Source organism: Apiospora hydei (genome assembly GCF_038363865.1).
Source record: "Apiospora hydei strain CBS 114990 chromosome Unknown utg000004l_segment0_segment0, whole genome shotgun sequence".
Classification (NCBI taxonomy): Eukaryota; Fungi; Ascomycota; class Sordariomycetes; order Amphisphaeriales; family Apiosporaceae; genus Apiospora; species Apiospora hydei.
Window position 1 is genome coordinate 6,780,499 of NW_027117363.1, and position 17,900 is coordinate 6,798,398.

At 53.4% G+C, this 17,900-nt stretch overlaps 5 protein-coding genes across 5 annotated transcripts; 2 read left to right on the forward strand and 3 right to left on the reverse strand.

The window, feature by feature from the left end:
- Positions 1-1,059: 1,059 nt before the first annotated feature.
- Positions 1,060-4,928, reverse strand: PG997_004658 (SNF2 superfamily protein; the record flags this gene model as incomplete). Its single annotated transcript, XM_066808973.1, has 2 exons — positions 1,060-1,294; positions 1,354-4,928. 2 exons carry the CDS (start codon positions 4,926-4,928, stop codon positions 1,060-1,062), a joined length of 3,810 nt encoding a protein of 1,269 aa, XP_066672591.1.
- An 80-nt stretch (positions 4,929-5,008) lies between these two features.
- On the reverse strand, positions 5,009-6,081 carry PG997_004659 (Chromodomain helicase hrp3; the record flags this gene model as incomplete). The annotated part of the gene is made up of 4 exons (XM_066808974.1): positions 5,009-5,351; positions 5,411-5,454; positions 5,578-5,604; positions 5,659-6,081. The coding sequence occupies 4 exons, from the start codon at positions 6,079-6,081 to the stop codon at positions 5,009-5,011; spliced, it is 837 nt and encodes a 278-aa protein (XP_066672592.1).
- A 2,417-nt stretch (positions 6,082-8,498) lies between these two features.
- Positions 8,499-10,760, forward strand: PG997_004660 (Fe-S cluster-binding ribosome biosynthesis protein; the record flags this gene model as incomplete). The annotated part of the gene is made up of 8 exons (XM_066808975.1): positions 8,499-8,518; positions 8,620-8,644; positions 8,726-8,737; positions 8,792-8,962; positions 9,054-9,207; positions 9,237-10,516; positions 10,576-10,677; positions 10,731-10,760. The coding sequence occupies 8 exons, from the start codon at positions 8,499-8,501 to the stop codon at positions 10,758-10,760; spliced, it is 1,794 nt and encodes a 597-aa protein (XP_066672593.1).
- A 1,337-nt stretch (positions 10,761-12,097) lies between these two features.
- PG997_004661 (uncharacterized protein) lies at positions 12,098-14,772 on the reverse strand (the record flags this gene model as incomplete). The annotated part of the gene is made up of 6 exons (XM_066808976.1): positions 12,098-13,078; positions 13,134-13,250; positions 13,311-13,405; positions 13,541-13,699; positions 13,794-14,571; positions 14,632-14,772. 6 exons carry the CDS (start codon positions 14,770-14,772, stop codon positions 12,098-12,100), a joined length of 2,271 nt encoding a protein of 756 aa, XP_066672594.1.
- A 765-nt stretch (positions 14,773-15,537) lies between these two features.
- PG997_004662 (uncharacterized protein) lies at positions 15,538-17,403 on the forward strand (the record flags this gene model as incomplete). The annotated part of the gene is made up of 5 exons (XM_066808977.1): positions 15,538-15,694; positions 15,756-16,371; positions 16,432-16,642; positions 16,746-17,201; positions 17,245-17,403. Coding segments are annotated over 5 exons (1,599 nt in total), but the record flags the coding sequence as incomplete, so codon positions are not given.
- Positions 17,404-17,900: the final 497 nt, after the last annotated feature.

Genomic DNA, 17,900 nt, shown 5'->3' on the forward strand with positions numbered 1-17,900 from the left:
TTGACTGGCATAAGGAAGGGTAGACTGGAAAGAGAAATAAAAAAAGGGTAAAAAAACTGAATCGTACTCCGATGCGGGGAATCGAACCCCGGGCTACACGGATCTGCAATGAGAGCGTGTAATGTTAGCCACTACACCACATCGGATATCAACCTTTACTTGTTGAGATGTTGTGGTCTGGCGTTAGCACAGCCTAAGGCGGAAGCAAAGAAAGCGTCGGCAGCGCAAACTGTGACTGGCTGGCGGGTGGGAAAATTCTCATAAGAGTGGAATAGCCCAAGTTGATTCCGGTCCGGGCACAGGCAAGTGGAGTCGTGACCGACAGACTGGACTGACTGACCGACTTAAGCGAGGCTTCTAAAGGAGTAAGGACGGTGTCGAGAGATCAAATCTTGATTAATGATGACGATTTATTTATGACAGTGTCTGAATCTATAACATATCAATCGCCCTTGCCAAGCGAATAGGCTGGATTCCGTCCAGCCCGAGATGCAGAGCCTCTCTCTCTAGTGACCTCTCCACCGTGCCACCCCAAGCGGACGGCAGAGCAAGGAAAGCATCGCGCCCGGTAGCTAAGAGAACGAATACACACTATATGTACTGATATTCTGCTTAGCGTAGCCGCATTTCCTTTACCATGCATATGCATGTCTGTGTGTTCTTGTGGCCTCTTCAAGCATGCAACGGCCGGTAGCTAGGAACAGACACCAAGTTCAGGCGGCGAAAGCCCGTACGCCTGCTAGTAGTAGTACACGTCCAGGCCAGTCCATTGCTGCCAAACCTTGCCATGGCCCTCTGCTAGATGGCTGCCAGTACAGTAGAAACAATAAATCAAACGCTGGACCTGCTGCTTGTCGCAGATCCCACCCAAAAACGCCCCAAGTCCTATAAATCGATGCTTTTGCTGGGTATGTCATGTCGTAATTCCAGACCTTGGTGAAGACGAGATCAATACGATACCAAACCGTAACGCCTGGGGATGCTGTATTGCTGTGCCGCGACCATGCCGCTAGCCGGACGAGGGGAGCCCGGGCCATCGCCCGCCCGGGCCTGTGTTAATTAGTGCTTGGGCTTGGACGACTCGCCCCGAGAAGATCCGTTGGCCACAGGCGTCTCTCCGTTCTTGCCCTTCGCACCGTCGCCTTGCTTCTCAGCCTGCTTCAGCTGTTGGTAGAGACCAGCAAGACGGGGTCCTGTCATCCTGTTCGGATCGGGGCCTGCAGGCTTGTCCTTGTCCGACTTGCCAGGTTGCTTGTCCTTGTCCGACGCCGGGATTCTCTTAGACACGAACCGCCTAGAGTACAGTTAGCAAGACCGACCAGATGTCGTCACGAGCAAACAAAGGGGACTTACCAGAGTTTGGGCTTCAAGTCCGCGAGCTGCTGATCGGATAGCCCCGAGCTCTTATGCAGGCCTTCAATAAAGTTGCCAATAGCCGTGATCTCATTCTTCAGAACTTTGGCTCTGGCCTTGGCGATGGGTATGTTGACCTTCGTACACGACTCAACCCTCTCCACGTGCGACCAGATGGGCTGCATGAGAGCGGCGATGATGGGTGCGTTTCTCTTGTCATCGTCGTCATCCGTTTCCGGATCTCTCATATCGTCATCAGAGCGCTTCTGCTCCTCCAATCTTCGGTGCTTCCGGTTCCGCTCGTCCATCTCTCCGCTATGCTTGCGCTTGGAGTCGGGACGTGGTGTACCGCCTTCGGCCACATTGCTACGGGAGCGATGGTGATGCTCACTACGCGCGTGAACACGGTCGTTGTCACGCTCTCGATGGTGTGCAATCTTCTTGATGCTTTGGGGTGCCGGCGAGGCCGACGCGCTGGTCTTATCAGAGCGTCTATATCCGTTCGCCATGGCATGAGCCGATTTCTTGTTGTTTCGGTGGTGGTTCTCAACCACCTTCTGTGCATTCACATCGCCAGAGTGCACAGCAGTCAAGACAGAGAGCAGATACTCCGAGCGGCGCACGAGATGCACAGCGCCTGGGGCCTTGGCCGCCTTGACCTCGGTGTGCTCGCGTTCCTGCTTCTTCTCGATGCGGTGCTCCTCCAAGAAGAACTTGTCCTGCATACCCAATTCGCGGTCGTCTCGGATTTGAGTCCACGCTCCAAAACCGTAACGGTCGATGCCGACGAGCAGCATGCCGTCCTCTCTTGCACCCCATTCGCAGCTGTAGTGGGCAGCCTTGGTCGCATCGACCAGTCTGAAATTGCGGAAATCAGACTGTTCCTTGACCACGCGACGGAGCAATCGCAACTGAGGAGGTCGCTCGAGGATCGTCTCAGCGTTAATCTTCTTCACCTCGCCAAAGTCGAACATGACCGCTTTGATGTCTTTCTTGGTCATCTTCTTTTTGGTCTGCTGCTCTTGGGCGCGGATCTCGTCCAATTGTCTGTCCATGGCATCTTGAGCCGCCTGGAAGAGGGCATGGAGAGTGTCGTTGATGAAGTCACGGTCTCTGTCGCTTAGTCGAGCGTCACGAAGCAGTTCATCCGCCCGGTCATCCATGTGACCGAAGCGCATGAACGCTCGAATGAGGTTACGAGTCTCCTTCTCGTTCAGCGGCCGTTTGGGGTCAGATAGCAAAGCACGCTGCTCCTCCAACCGATCCTGCTTCAGCTGCTCCCGCTCCCGTTTCTTAGCCATACGTTCGGCTCTTTCGGTATCGCCGTCATTCTTGACGCCTTTCAGAGCAGCCCGCCTCGGAGCGCTTTCCTCCACGACTTTAGCAAGGTATTCGGCATTCTTCTTCTTTTCCTCCTCGCTCTTGATAGCAGCTATCTCCTCGGCGGGAATAATCTGATCCCAGTCAAGATTGAGATCGTCCACCTTGACATCGGTATACTGCATGAAGTTGTCCCAATCAATACCGCCTGTGCTGAGGTTCATCTTGTCGCTGAACTGGGTCTTGGTAATCTCAGCATTCTCGAGGATGGAATCGATGTCAAGCTTCTCCAACTTTTCTTGGTTGCCTGACTGCTCGAACATTTTCTGCGATCGCATCTTGAGTACCCATTGAATATCGTCGGCCGACTTGGCTTCGTCGATTCTCAGGCCTCTCTGCTTGGCTTCTTCTTTCAAAGCCTTGCCATCATCTGTGACACCGGCCTGGATAGCTAAGAACTCGAGGAGAAGCTTATTGCGCGCACGCTCCAATACCTCCTCTTCGATTGTCTCCTTGGACACAAGGCGGTAGACCGTGACAGGTTTCTTCTGGCCAATTCGATGAGCACGCGCCATGGCTTGCAGGTCAGCCTGGGGGTTCCAGTCAGAATCGAAGATGATAACCGTATCAGCGGTCATCAAGTTGATTCCGAGACCACCAGCGCGGGTCGACAGCAAGAAGCAGAAATCCTGGCTGTCTTCGGCGTTGAAATGGTTGATGGCCAGTCGTCGTGGGCCAGCACCAATCGTTCCGTCAAGCCGCTGGAATTGATAGCCACGCAGACGCAGATAGTCACCCAATATGTCCAGTACCTTGACCATTTGGCTGAAGATCAAGACGCGGTGATTGTCTTTTCTCAGCTTGGTTAGCAGTTGGTCGAGAAGCATCATTTTGCCACTGCTCGTGATGAGACCTTTGATTTGGTCCTCTCGGCGCTCGCTGCCAGCAAGGACCTTTTCTTCAGCACCTGGAAACATGTAAGGATGGTTGCTGACTTTCTTCAGCTCCATGACGATGTTGAGCAACGACTGCTTTTGGCCGTTGTTGCCTTCATTCAGGGCTGCATAGTTTCGGGTGAGAATATTCTTGTAGTACTCAAGTTGTACGTCTGATAGCTCGACACGGATAATCTTCTCCGTCTTCGGGGGCAGGTCCGTCTCGACAGTTTCCTTTGTTCGCCGCAGGATGAAAGGGGCAATAGAGTTGTGAAGGTCTTGCAGTCTGGCTTGCGCATTGACATCAATCATGTTTTCCAGGTCCTCATCGATCACGACCTTGCCTGGGTTCAAGAAATCTAAAAGGGAAGACAACTCGGCTAAATTGTTTTGGATCGGAGTACCGGTAATGAGAACCTTGGCCGGGGCACCGAAGCTAACCAGCTCGGCATAGAGCTTCGACTCCTTGTTCTTCAGACGATGGGCCTCGTCAACAGCCAGGGCCTGCCATTTGATGCTGCGTAGAAAGTCGGCATCCTGCAGGATATATTCGTAGGAGGTGACGAGAACATTGAACTTGGGCTTCTTGGGGTTGTTGTTGACCAATAGCTCGTGCTCACGGATGGTGCTGCGTGCCTCCGCATTACCAAGGTACACAACGTAGTTGAGATCCGGTGACCACAGGTTGAACGTGTCACACCAAGCGGGAATGACACTAAGGGGCGCGACGACAAGGAAGGGGCCCTCCTGTTTGCGTTCGTTGCGCAACCAGCTGAGGAATGACACAGTCTGGACTGTTTTGCCCAGGCCCATTTCATCAGCCAAGATGACATTATTCGCGCGACACCAGTTCAGGGCTAGGAAGTTCAACCCCGTAAGCTGAAAGCCCCTGAGCTCGCCGTTGGTGATGTAGCTGGGCTGCTTCTCAAGTTTCAAGAACTGAGTACGAGTATTGGGGTTTGACTCGGATTTGTCCGACGTCCAGGATCGTGCCTGTCGGTCGAGGAATTGATCAATCTTGTCTTGAGCGTCGTCGCGAATGAGTGTAGCAAGTTCCCAAGTGCAGCATTCGTATGTCAAGCCCTTCCACTTGACAAAATACTCCTTGCCTTCATCGCCACTGCGTACTGAGACGATGCGCTCAACCTTGGTGTAGTCTTCCAGGGCGTCTTGTTCACGCTCCTTATCTAACAAATACTGCTCGCGAGTCTCGGGTGGGATGTCATCGCCAGCGAACTTGAGATCAATCTCGTACTCGATAGTCCTCTTGTAGTAATTTTCGAGCTTGCGAACTCCGCGGTAGCCACGCAGCACGTCCATGGTGTCCCATGTGTTGTGCAGGTGTGATTTGTATTGCCATTTGATATGGTACTCGAAATCATCCCGGGAGGCGTCCACAGCTAGTTCGCCGCCGTCTTTGACGCGGTGTCCGACAACCTTCTCGATATAGGGGAGTCGTCAGCCATTTCTTCGCCGCCTGCCCAGTGGTTGGGCGTTAGCTCATCCTCGTCATCATCCTCATCGGATTCCTGGTATTGGACTTGGCGTGTGGCAGCTCGACTTGACCAGCGCTTCTCGGCGTATAGGTGCGATGATTGGGACTGAGCTTGCTCGCGGCGAGCCTTTTTCTGGAAAGACCGCGCGCGGGCTCCGCCATACGTATCAGATTCGGAATCGTCGGCGTTTGATTGGCGAATGGGGGTGTTTTTATTTGAGGCTGTCGATTGGTTAGTCGAGTTCTTTCTGTATAGGACGGCAAGGTCGTCGATACTTTGTAGTTTCGACTAGGTGGCGAGACTTACACTGTTGAGAGATCTGTTCTACCCGCCGTCTCTTGTTGGAACGTCTATTAGTGGGGACATCAGACTCGGACTCATCCCTCCTCCTCCTCCTCCTCCTCCTCATCATCATCCGAGTCGATCTGTAATGTAAGCCGGTGTCGGGACAGCGACGGGGAAGGGCAACTTACAAGTTTGGGCTGCTTAGTCGGGCGAGACTATAGTCTCTGTCAGCTAGATTCAAGAGGGAGAAAATTTTTCCATCAACGTACGCTTCTCCTCAGTCCATAGAGCTCTGGGTTTGCTGCAATGTATTCATTCTCCCCGGCGCCAACTTTTCGTTTCGCGGCACGATGAGAGTCGTTGGACTCTGATCTCTCCTCCTGTGCAGCGTCACTATGAGAGGCAACGGGGCTATCTTCCACATCAAAGTCAGCGTCATCGGAAACATCATTGTCTTCCTCAGCGCTGGACTCGGCGGCCTTGTGAGGCTCGGAATCTGGCTTCGCATCGTCGGAGTCGTGATCGTGATCGAACGCGGACGGGGAGCCGCGAGGCCGGGCAATAACGACCGTTTCATTAACTTCGGAAAGATCGCTGTCACTCTGGGCGCCATCGGCGACGGGCGATACACTAGACTCTTCCAATGGCGAGCCGTGGCCATTGGCTAAGCTGGGCTCCGGCGAGCTCGACATGGTGGGAGTTGATAGCACTCTTTCGAGATGCCTAAGAGATGACTAGGTTAGCAGGAGACACGGTCAGAGCGGTCAGACGAGCACAAGCCAAGGGAAACAAGCACTGGCGATCGTATCAGAGTCATAATATGTGGGATTGAGCGCGAATCAAGCTCTCAAGGGTCTCTGGCGCATATAGTGATGGTCCCGGATGGATCGCGAGGCTGGTTGATGGAAGAGGGCAGACGCGGTCTTTGGTCAGCAGGACGGGGCGACAGAGCGTGTCTGATGACTGCATGGCATCGAGAACAGCTGAATCCATCGAGCCCGACGACTTCAGAGAGCCCAGGGAGCTTGAAGCCTTCGATGGCAGGGTTACATGTGATAGTTTTCGCGATAGATGCTGCATGTTGGACTGAACAGGCGGAACAGCAAAGCCCAGCCTTGCCGGCCAGAACGAGCAGGCATCGGCTCAGAGCAAGGAAAGCTACTTACAATTCATCAACTGGGCCACCTGGAGAAGTAGACCAGAAAGCCTAAGAGCAAGACTTTCCTGGGGGATTTTTTGGTAGGGCAGGGGAGGCCCCGACGACACGAGAGAGTGTGTGGTGGTGATGTGTTGAGATTGCCTAGGTGCTGACTCCAGGGCGTTCTGTTCCAATTCTGGGGGGCAATGGGTTTGGATCTTTTTTGCTGGCAGGCAGGATCAATCAGATCAATTGAGCAGGTCTGCAGGGTGGGTAAGAAGAAAAGGCTCTAAGCCTAAACCGATCTAGCGGGGCTGGCACCAATGCTCTGAGCTTGGGTCTCTTGGGTCTTTTGGGTCCGGCCAGTCCTTGGGAGGTCGGAGGTCGGAGGTGAGGAGGTCTGAGGCTGCACTTTATTAGGTACGCCGTCCGTTGGTGGGGAGAGTGCTTGGTTGCAGCGCCAAAGTGCGAGCCGGGCCTCAAGGGCCTGTACAATGCCCGTCCGTCTCTGTTCATCAACCATCCGAACAAAGCTGGCCGCTTTCGAGTCAACTGCTCTCAAAACACGCGCACACACACACAGAGCAACCAACCAACGCACCTGGTCGCTTCTTTATGCGATATCTTTTCCCTCGCCTTCTCCGGCACCTGCTGTTTTCTTTGATTGTCCATGAGCGACCAACTAGGTTACCAGGTAGACAGACACATGTAGACTCAGAAGAACACAACCATAGAATGCCTCATCATTGGATCAGATTCCATACCCCCGTCCGTGGCTTGCGGATTATGGAGATGCATTCAAGTTATGACCTACAGAAAACGGGCCACGGCTACTAAAAACATTACCATTTCTTCTTTACATTGTCCACGTGATCTCATCTCTTGGTGGCCAGAAGGTCGGCGATGAGAGCTTTGGCCGTCTCTGTTACCTAAGTACTCACTGGTTAATAACGAAGGTAACTCTTATTGCCAGCATTCATCTACCTACATATATGTGTGGTTCTTGCTCTCCGGCGTCGACACGCTCTCTGGTTTCACGAGAGTACCTAGTCAATAGGTAAACCCTACCAGACTTCCGTAGGAAATGAGCCATGGGCAGTCCCAAAAACAATACCACTTGCAGGGACCTACGACAAAAGGTTGGCCAAAGAGACCAACGCTACCCGTTGGACAACTGCTTGCGGTAGGAGTTTGTTGTTCGCATTATTCTATCAAAACCAACCAACCTGCATGCCAATAGGCACAGTCGTAGCTCCACGGTTGTACGAACAGCTTGGTGGAAACACAATATTGCCTATGCCTACCTTATCTACTACACTTAGGTTGAGTATAAGACTTAAGTTACTTACATGCGAGAGTGGTACACATCTACACCTTCCGCAGGATGGATCGAGTAATTGAAGGCATGCTCACTACATGAATAGGTACAGTGCCTATAGTCCCTATAGCTCGAGGAGGTAAAGGTAGAAAACTTACCTGCTAAGTATGTACGTGTTTTTATTTATTGCGATGTCTAGTATAAACTATACCGAAGTATTATTAAATACATCAATGGTATGGCACAAAACCGGTATCTGTCGCTTGAAGCAGGCTGGCAGTGAGTGCAGTGCAGCAGTGCTAGGTCGGGCAAGGTTCGCAGGATCATCCCCAATCAGCAATACATTCAAAGTGATTGGACACTGGCATCACCCCACACCAAAAAGTTAGGTGCCTAGGGCTTATGGATGCTGCTCAGGAAAGGCATGCTGCATATTTCATTCTTCTCCCAGACCTTCTCCCATCCTTTGCGGCCCGTTGTGCGATACGCGAGATTTCCTCGTTCTTGAACAGCTCGTATCATCGCCTGCTGCGTGACTCAGTCCTGCCTCTTTGTCCTTTTCGCTGATCGCCGAGTGTGCCCACGCGCATTTCTTCCTTCAACATTCGACTGTTCTTCGGAATCCTCCAGGACTGCCAAAAACTGCCAGCATCATGTCTGACAAACTCACCCGGTACGTTTACCTCTGGACGCTCGATTTTTCTTCTTTCTGGCCGACGCATTCCAGATCAGTTCCCACGACCAATGGCGCTTTGCTAACCACGCGTATAACAGTATCGCCATTGTCAACTCTGACAAGGTAAAATCCTCACCCCACCAAATATTGAATTACCCCGCCATCAGGATGTGACGATGCTAATGCGACACGCACAAAATTCAGTGCAAGCCCAAGGTATGAAGGAATTCCTGCTCTGGAAGCCGCGGCAATGCTGATCTTTCTGCGCAGAAATGCCGTCAAGAGTGCAAGAAGGCTTGCCCCGTTGTCCGCAGCGGCAAGCTGTGTATCGAAGTCGCCCCGGATTCCAAGCTTGCCTTCATCTCTGAGAGTCTCTGTGGTACGTATGCGCTCAAGCCATTCCATTCTAGAGCCTCCATGAGAAGACCTATGCTGACCATCGTGTAGTAAGTCTATGTAGCTCACGGGTCTCGTGCTGCGAAAGCCGGGCCAGTCGCGCCGCGCCGCGATGCCGAGTACTAACACGCAGTAGATTGGATGCGGTATCTGCCCCAAGAAGTGCCCGTTCAGCGCCATCACGATTATCAACCTGCCGACCAACCTCGAGTCTCAAGTCACCCATCGATACTCGGCCAACAGCTTCAAGCTTCACCGCCTGCCTATGCCCCGACCTGGAAACGTTTTGGGTCTGGTTGGAACCAACGGTATTGGAAAGAGTACGGCCTTGAAGATTCTCAGCGGCAAGCTCAAGCCCAACCTGGGCCGCCACGACAACCCCCTGACTGGAACGATGTGATCAAGTATTTCCGAGGCTCCGAGCTGCAGAACTACTTCACCAAGATTCTCGAGGATGATTTGAAGGCCGTCGTCAAGCCTCAGTATGTCGATCAGATCCCCAAGGCTATTCGTGGCCCCGAGAAGTCGGTCAGGGCCCTCCTGGAAGGCCGCGCCTCGCTTGACAACCTGAACGAGGTCCTGGATGTTCTCGAGCTTAGACATCTTATGGATCGTGAGGTTAACCAGCTCTCCGGTGGTGAGCTTCAGCGATTTGCCATTGGAACTGTCTGTGTCCAGAAGGCCGATGTGTACATGTTCGACGAGCCTTCCTCGTACCTGGATGTGAAGCAGCGTCTGGCTGCCGCTCGTATCATCCGCTCGCTGTCTCAGTCCGACAACTACATCATTGTTGTTGAACACGATTTGTCTGTTCTCGACTACCTCTCCGACTACGTCTGCGTGCTCTACGGTAGACCCGCCATCTACGGTGTTGTGACCCTTCCTCACTCGGTCCGCGAAGGCATCAACATCTTCCTTGACGGTCACATCCCCACCGAAAACCTTCGATTCCGCGAAGAATCTCTGACTTTCCGTCTTTCGGAGGGCGCCGACGACTTCATGGCCGACAAGGCCCGTGCCTTCAGCTACCCCAAGATGGAGAAGACTCTCGGAGGCTTCCACTTGAGCATCGAAACCGGCGACTTCACCGATTCGGAAATCATCGTCATGATGGGAGAGAACGGAACAGGCAAGACGACCTTCTGTAAGCTTCTGGCCGGTGCCTTGAAGCCCGACGGCACCCAGAAGGTCCCAGAGATGAAGATCAGCATGAAGCCCCAGACCATCACCCCCAAGTTCGACGGAACTGTCCGTCAGCTGTTCTTCAAGAAGATCCGTCCGGCATTCCTGTCGCCCCAGTTCCAGACTGATGTTGTCAAGCCCCTCAAGCTCGAAGACTTCATTGACCAAGAAGTCAAGAACTTGTCCGGTGGTGAATTGCAGCGTGTTGCTATCGTGCTTGCCCTCGGTATTCCTGCTGACATCTACGTCATTGACGAGCCGTCTGCCTACCTGGACTCTGAGCAGCGTATCATTGCCGCCCGAGTTATTAAGCGCTTCATCATGCATGCCAAGAAGACGGCTTTCATCGTCGAACACGATTTCATCATGGCCACATACTTGGCTGACAGAGTCATTGTCTTCGATGGCCAGCCTGGTGTCGACGCCCGTGCAAACACCCTGAGTCGCTTCTGACCGGCTGCAACACTTTCCTGAAGAACCTTGACGTTACTTTCCGCCGCGACCCTACCAACTTCCGTCCTCGTATCAATAAGATGAACAGTCAGTTGGATCAGGAACAGAAGCTGAACGGCAACTACGTAAGCAAATCTCCGACCCACCTCGATGTTGCATGTTACTGACCAGAATCTAGTTCTTCTTGGAGGAGACCGAATCGTCCTGAAGGGCGCCCCAAGACATAATGGCTACCGGGAAGACAGACGCTCTGAGAACGATGACCAGCTAATGCACACGCCTCCTTCAAACAAATGTCTGATTATCCAAGACGACAATAAGTGCCGCGCCGCGGGTGGGCCTTGTGGATCGGACGAGGAGGATGGTGATGAAGATGCAGACGAGCCGGGTGGATATCCGACTGCAGTAGTCGCTGCCTGTTCCAGCCTGGTCCTGTGACTACTCTATATGCATAACTCTTGAAGCGGGGAGGTTCTACTTTAAGGCCTCCAGCCAGCCCAGAAGGATGTAAGTGGATGCAGATCGAGGAATAGCCAGGTTGACAGAGGATCTTTGGTTCGATGTAGTCCGCCAAACGGTAAGAGCAACGAAGAAAAGTTGATGGGCAAGGACGCAGAGGACGTAGATAGTTTTTCTTGTAAAAGACCAACCTTCACCATACAGCGAACCTCGCGTGGTGGCGGCAAGATATAAATAAGGTCGTTTCTACATGATATCCTATCGAGAAAAGTCACCGCTCTCATACAGTGACGCCCTTCATCGTGACCTGTTAGATTTAACATTCAGAAGGACTTGGGTTGTCATATAGCATATCGATCGGCGTTGAAGCGGCCGAGATGCCAGGTCTACGTGTGAAAAAATGACAGTGGTTTATATGGGACGAACGAAGACGTTCAAAAAGTATGAACCAAGTTCACTATGCGATTAAGCTATCTAGAGGTCCCGTACAAGAATGCTTGGGTGTACTCATGGTAGTCTGTCTGAACTGAGTAAACGGGGGGGAAAGAGTATACATACTCCTTTGAGGCTTTTTTTCCCGGTATGTTATTCCTTTCGGGGGGGGGAGAAACCGAGAGAAGAAGAAAAAGACAGCTCGTGTCGTAAAAGATGGACGTAGAGCGAGAAAGTCAATGAAAAAAAAAGACATGCCGTGCGCGCCTGAGGTTTCGGTCGTGTGGAGGCAGGTTGGTTGTTAAGGTAACAAGCATGAGCGAGTGGTATTGCTTGCTGTTGCGCCCCCAGAGATGACTCTTCCCGCCCCAGTCCTTCTCGTCTCTGTCCGAGTGTGCCAAAAGGTCATCATGTCCCAACAGGTATAGCAAGATTCGGGGTGCAGACACGTACGTCAAAAGAGTCTCTCCCCGAACAAAGTGGGCCAAAGTTTTCTCGGTACGAAAAGGAAAGCTTCCCGCGTTTGGTAGGTCTTTTCGGTGTCTCTGCGGCGGCATGCTGTTATGGCTTTTCAGAGGGGATAGAGCGAACGAGGCGTCTGTAATCGGCGGGGCCAAAAAATTGCGCGTGGTCGCTGGCGGCGGGTGGTGTCGCCTAGTCTTCCTCGATCTCACCCTCTTCACTTCCAGAATGGATATTCTCTTCGACCTTGGGCTTAGGCGCCGGCGGCTGCGGGGCTGCTGCTGCTACTGCTGGTGGCGGTGACCTAGTCTTAAGACGTGCTTCGCGTGGTGGGGAGCGCTCACGTGGAGTTCTTTCTCTTCTCAGTCTCTTAGAATCTCGCGATTCCCGACGCTCAAAGTCGTCGTCATCTTCCCGGCGACGGCGGGAAGAAGTTGGACGGTCGTCACCGTAAGGTAACTCGTCGACCGGTGCCCGCTCCACGCGGCGACGATAGGAACGCTCGCGCTCTTCCTCGCGATCTCGCCGTTCTCGGGCGTAGTCATCACGGCGGGGTCGGGGAGGGAAATCCCGGTCCCGGCTGCGAACCCGGTCTCGATCTCGATCACGGTCTCTATCACGTTCTCGTTCGCGCTCGCGATCTCGGTCCCGGTCCCGGTCCCGGACGTCGCGTGTATCACGCTCTCGGTAGGTGTCCGATGCGCGGCGGTCAGACAGTAAGCTTTCGGCCATGCTTGACTTACGATAGTTCTTCTCTCGCTCGGCGATTGCCTTGCGGCGGTCTGCTTCGTATGCATCTGGCTCAGGGCTACGACTCGTGCGAGAAGGGCGCACACGATCGCTACGGTGAGATCTGTCTCCTCGGTCTTTGTCTCGGTACGTACCACGATCTGGAGATCGCTCTCGTCGCTTTGGACGATCCCTATCTTCCTCCTCCCGATCCCGAACTCGGCGGAGCACTTTCTCAAATGCACCGCGGCGGGCTTCTTCAGAAGTCACGGCTTTGAATTCGGCCGTCCTCACAAGGCGAGGTCGTATCTTCTCCCAAGTATCTTCGGGAACGATCGGAGGGTCCATATGCTTAATGAAAGACCTGAGATCATCAATAGCTCTACGTTGCTGGCGCTCAGACTGTCTATCGTCATCTGAGCGTTTGGTCCTCTTTTCCTGGAGCTGCGTATGGTGTTAGTCGTGGTGGTCTTAAGACGGGAACTAGAAAGGGCCTTACCCGTTCAAAAATGAGATGAAGAATATCACGATCAATGTTAGCAACTTTGCGATTATTCTTGACAACGGACATAAAATCGTCGAACGTGGTTTTGGGGGTCAACTCAAAACGGTTGTCCTACATTGCGATTAGTTTGGGAGTCAAGAATATCAACGGCTTAATGATGAATAGACTTACATCCAAGACATCCAGCACATCATTCCGGGTAGAACGAAGAGCGCGTTCCTCTTCTTCGACAACATCCCAGAAAAGGTCGATAGGGAAGACCCAGGCTGACCGGTTGCCATGATGTAGCGTTCATCGTTGGCGATGAGGGGGTGAATTTGGCTCCATTTGGTGCCGGCCTTGATCTGACCAGATTTGCGCATCTCTTGCAAAAAGGCCGACAAAAGCCTCACGGTGCTTACGTTCAATGCGCAGCTTTTTGTTCTTTTGGTCCTGGCGCGCCTCGTTGAAGTTGCGCTCCAACGCTTTGATGTGATTTTGGAAAGCTGTCAGGATATCGAAGTCAGACAGCGTCTTGTACTTCTCCTCCACTTGGAAAGGAGTGGTTGACTTGAGGAGGCCTTGGGCCTCCGACCAACGCGTATAGGGCTCAAGGTTGCTTCGGGAGCAAGTCGATAAGGCCATCCATTGCGCTTTTCCGGAGACTCGCTTGACGCTCGATATGGGCCTTCTTGAGCTCGAGAATGTAGTCCTCGAATAATTGGCGGCGCTCTTCGTCATTGTCGGTGGAGCGGAAGATGGTTTCGCCTTCAATGATTGGTCTTGCCGTCTTCCAGCGAGTGTAGTGTTTAATCTCGGGATGACTGCGAAGCATAGTGGCGAAGTCTGAGCGAAGCTTGCTCAAGCGCTCCTTTGCACGTTCCTTGTCCTGGATAATCATGTCATGGCAGTACTCCTCGAAAGCGACCTTCCTGTCTTTGGGATCCTTGATGGCGCGGTACTGGGGATCCTTGATGGTAGCACGCATAGCTTGGTCCCAGGTCCAGTCTGGTTGAACACCGCAGCGCTTCAGCATTTTCATAAAAGCGGCCTCAGCCTCTTCAGCGGTGTCGTACTCGGGTTCATTGCTGGCGGGAACGAAGGATTGTACGCGAGGGTCGTTGCCAAAGGTCAACTGACGCGATTCGGGGTATGCGTCGCGTTGGTCGCGATGGTCACGGTGGTCACGGTGGTCACGGTGGTCACGGTGGTCACGGTGGTCACGGTGGTCGCGGTTGTGATCATAGCCTTGGTTTGAGTAGTTGCCGCCGCCTCCTGGGGAAAAGGAAGCAGCCGGGGCAGCAGGAGTGGAGGGACTGCTGCTCTCGTGGCCCAAGGCTCTTTTGTAGACATCCGGCATCTCCCAAGAGCTCTGTTTCGACTCGGTGTTGTACCAGTACTTGCGCCCACCTTCGGCCGTGTATTCCTTCCATGGTTGGTTTGCTAGAGCGCGCTATCATGTTCAGTTAGCCATGTTGATTCATCACAAGCGATGCAGCTTCTTGCTACGTACCTCAGCAGGCGACATCATCTCTTCGGGCTTTGTCCATTGTGTGACCTTGGTAAAAGGATTGTAATAATAAGGGCGTCCATCTGGAGTCTTGTGCTCCTGCCATGGGTTTGGCTGGCCAAAGTGGCCATTCATCCCGTTCATCTTGGCTGCGATTCGCGTTGGAGCGAACAGAGGAGAGGAGCCAGAGGAGCTGATGGAAAAGGGCGGATGGGGTCGGCGGCCTCGATACCCGTTGGTATTTGGCGGGATCAACTGTGCGGCGAGGAGGAAGGATAGAGGCTGTAAATGATCACCGTCAGTGACTCATCCGCACCATGTCCGTGATTATCGACGAGAAGGGACAAATGGTGGACGTGGACGTGCAAATCCAAAGTAACGGTAGTCAAAAACAATGCAGATGGAAGATGGCACCAACAGAAGTTTGTTTCGGCGATGCGACGAAGAGCTAGGTTCGGTGGTGTCAGCAGGTAGCGTGCAAGCCCGCCCGGCGACTGATTTTGCTTCCTGGTGCCTGGGATTGTTCCGCGTGGCTGGAGCAAAAAGAAAAAGGAACAATTGGAACATGGAGGGTCTTGACTCCCCGACCAGCCAGCAAAGAGCTAAGCTAAATTATGGGCCTGATGGGTACTGGCCCCCTGGGCCCTGGCAATGGAAGCTCCTAAACCTCCAAAGCGCCCAAAGCTGCATGCATCGACATTAATTACATGGACGTAGCGGGTAATGCATCATTCCGAATTCCATTCCAGATTGGATATATAGGCCAGTCGCCTACCCAATGCGTTGATACTGGTCGCAAATCGTTCCTCTTCCTTCCGTGTGCCAATGGAGTCAACTGGCGTTTAATGGGCTTGTCTCGCCAGTGCTTTACGCTTCACCCGACTACCTACATAACAAACCTCAAGTAGGAGCACCATGACGACTGTTGATTTTATCCAGGGAGCGACTCTGTCGTACTTCATACCTCTCGCTACCGACTTCACGCTCCAAGATGTCCTCCCAACACCCGGGCTGTCTCTGCAAGAGAGTATTCAAGCCATTGAGCCTCGTGAAGCTCTGTTCTTCGGTAGGCTAACCACCCGCTACCTGGTTGCCCGTCTCTCACATGCTTATTCGTAGATCCCCAGATGAAACCGTTGAGGTCTACCTTTCTTTGAGGTCACCCTATGTAGAAGAACAGATCTTGAAGTCTGCTCTGCAGCGTCTGGTCATCTCTTTAGAGGCACACGTTGTCAACGGCAGCCACCCGGATCGCGATTCCCCGCCCGCCTCCGAGAATATATTTTCCGGAACTCTAGAACAGGGCGAAGAACCCTTCGTCGTAGCCGATAGCGACGACAGCGACGACGAATCTAGCGATACACGTTGCATATATGCGATATGGAGGCTGCCGCTACTCCTTGGCCGCCCTAGGATGAGGCTACAAGGACCCTCTGTGGTGTTCACGGCTGCTGCTAGTATAAAGCCCGCCAGCCTGGGTCTGCCGGTGGTTCTGGCAGATGGCTATTTACCAAGCGGCATAGCTTCCGGCCTCAACCTGCTCGAGTCCTTCGGTCAGGACCCGGAACTGAGTGGGATTAAACCGCGACTTTCCGCCTTACGGGTATCACGCGTGGCGCCAGTCACCCAGCAAAGCAAGGATTTATTGCGGCCTATCCAGGTATCGCCAAAGCAGCTTGCCCTGCGCATATTCCTGCTGCGCACCTCGAATCAGATTCGCGCGGCCAAATACCACCCCGCCGAGTCCTGCTATTATCGCCATGCTTGAGATCGACTTCACGTCGTTCTTCGACTGCGAGATAGCACTTATGTCCATATCTATGACGGTGCCGGACGGCACTGTCGACGACCTCACCTCGCAATCGGGCATGGCTCTCCTATGTCGTGCGTTGCGCACGATCATATCACGTTCCTGTATCGCATCTCGCCAGATGAAGTGGAGAGCTTGGCTAAGAATCCCATGCGCGACCTCAACATCGAGATTGCCGCGACTGCCCTTGTTCAACCAGGATTTGTACCCCTAAACTCCTCATGGCATGGACCACGTCGCTAGACTTCACATTGCCTCTAAACCCCGGCTTCGGAGCAGCGACTCAGCCTATCCAACGTTCCCATAGGCCCAGTCAGCTATCCATCAACAGCATGACTTCCTCGTGGCACCGGCGGTGGCCAGACCGGATGCCCTCCCATCTCTAGAGGCGGCGAATAAGCTGGAAACGGCCCTTCCGGACCTTGGCATCACCGTGACCTTCTCAGCCCCACCGCGGACGCAGCGCATACGCCCAGGCGAGGAGTTTGTGTGGACGGTATTCGTCGTCAACCGGTCGGCGACGGCATCGACGGCGCCGCCCCGGAAGCTGGCCTTGGTGGCCGTCCCCAAGCGCCGGAGAAACGAGAGCAGAATCAACCGGCCGCCGTCGATCTCGCAGCTGCCGACGAGCTCTGCGGCACACCAGCCCAGACAGGCACGCGACCGCAGTGTGGCGGACGCGGTCATGGACGAGAGCCTGGTGCACGCCATGCAGCACAGCAGCGCCGTGGACAACGCCGAGATGGTCTGCCTCAGTGCGGATGTGCGCGTGGGGCCGCTGGCTCCGGGAACGCCACGTTGTCGAGCTTCGGTTCATGGCGCTCAAGTCGGGCATCGTGGGCGTCGACGCTATACGAGTCGTCGATCTGGGGAGTACGGAGCACGTGGATATCCGGGACTTGCCTACCGTCCTCGTTGACGCGTGGGGTCCCGGAGCCGGAGGCCGCAGTGGCTACTGGAGATAGATCTGTAGCAGTCGAGGCGTAAAGCCGCTTAATGTCGTATTGAGATCCAGGGGAAGGCCAGTACCTTGTACGGCTACCAAGACAAGAGATATTACAGGCTGGTCCAGACGGGCACGCTCTCTGTAGAAGAAATCCATATTTCTGTAATAGGTAATACACTTATGAGTTGCAGAACTATTTAATTCACTTAGCTTCTCATGTACCATATGTCGTGTTTGGCGGGTGTTTTGGTCCGCTTCTCGAGACGATACTGTCGCCTGTGACTATTGTTTTGCAAGATTCGTCACGTTACGCATTTTCCGGCAAAAATGTAGTGATACGAAGCCAGTAAGGAACGTAAATGATGTATCCTAATCAGCTATGTTTGTCTAATTAGACTGCTCTGCCGTAAACTATCTACCAAACGAATGACTGTTGTTCAATCTTCTTTACCAAATGACCTTGCTAGCAGGAAGTCATTCCTCTACTCTTTCCAATGGCCCAAAGGCCTCCAAAAC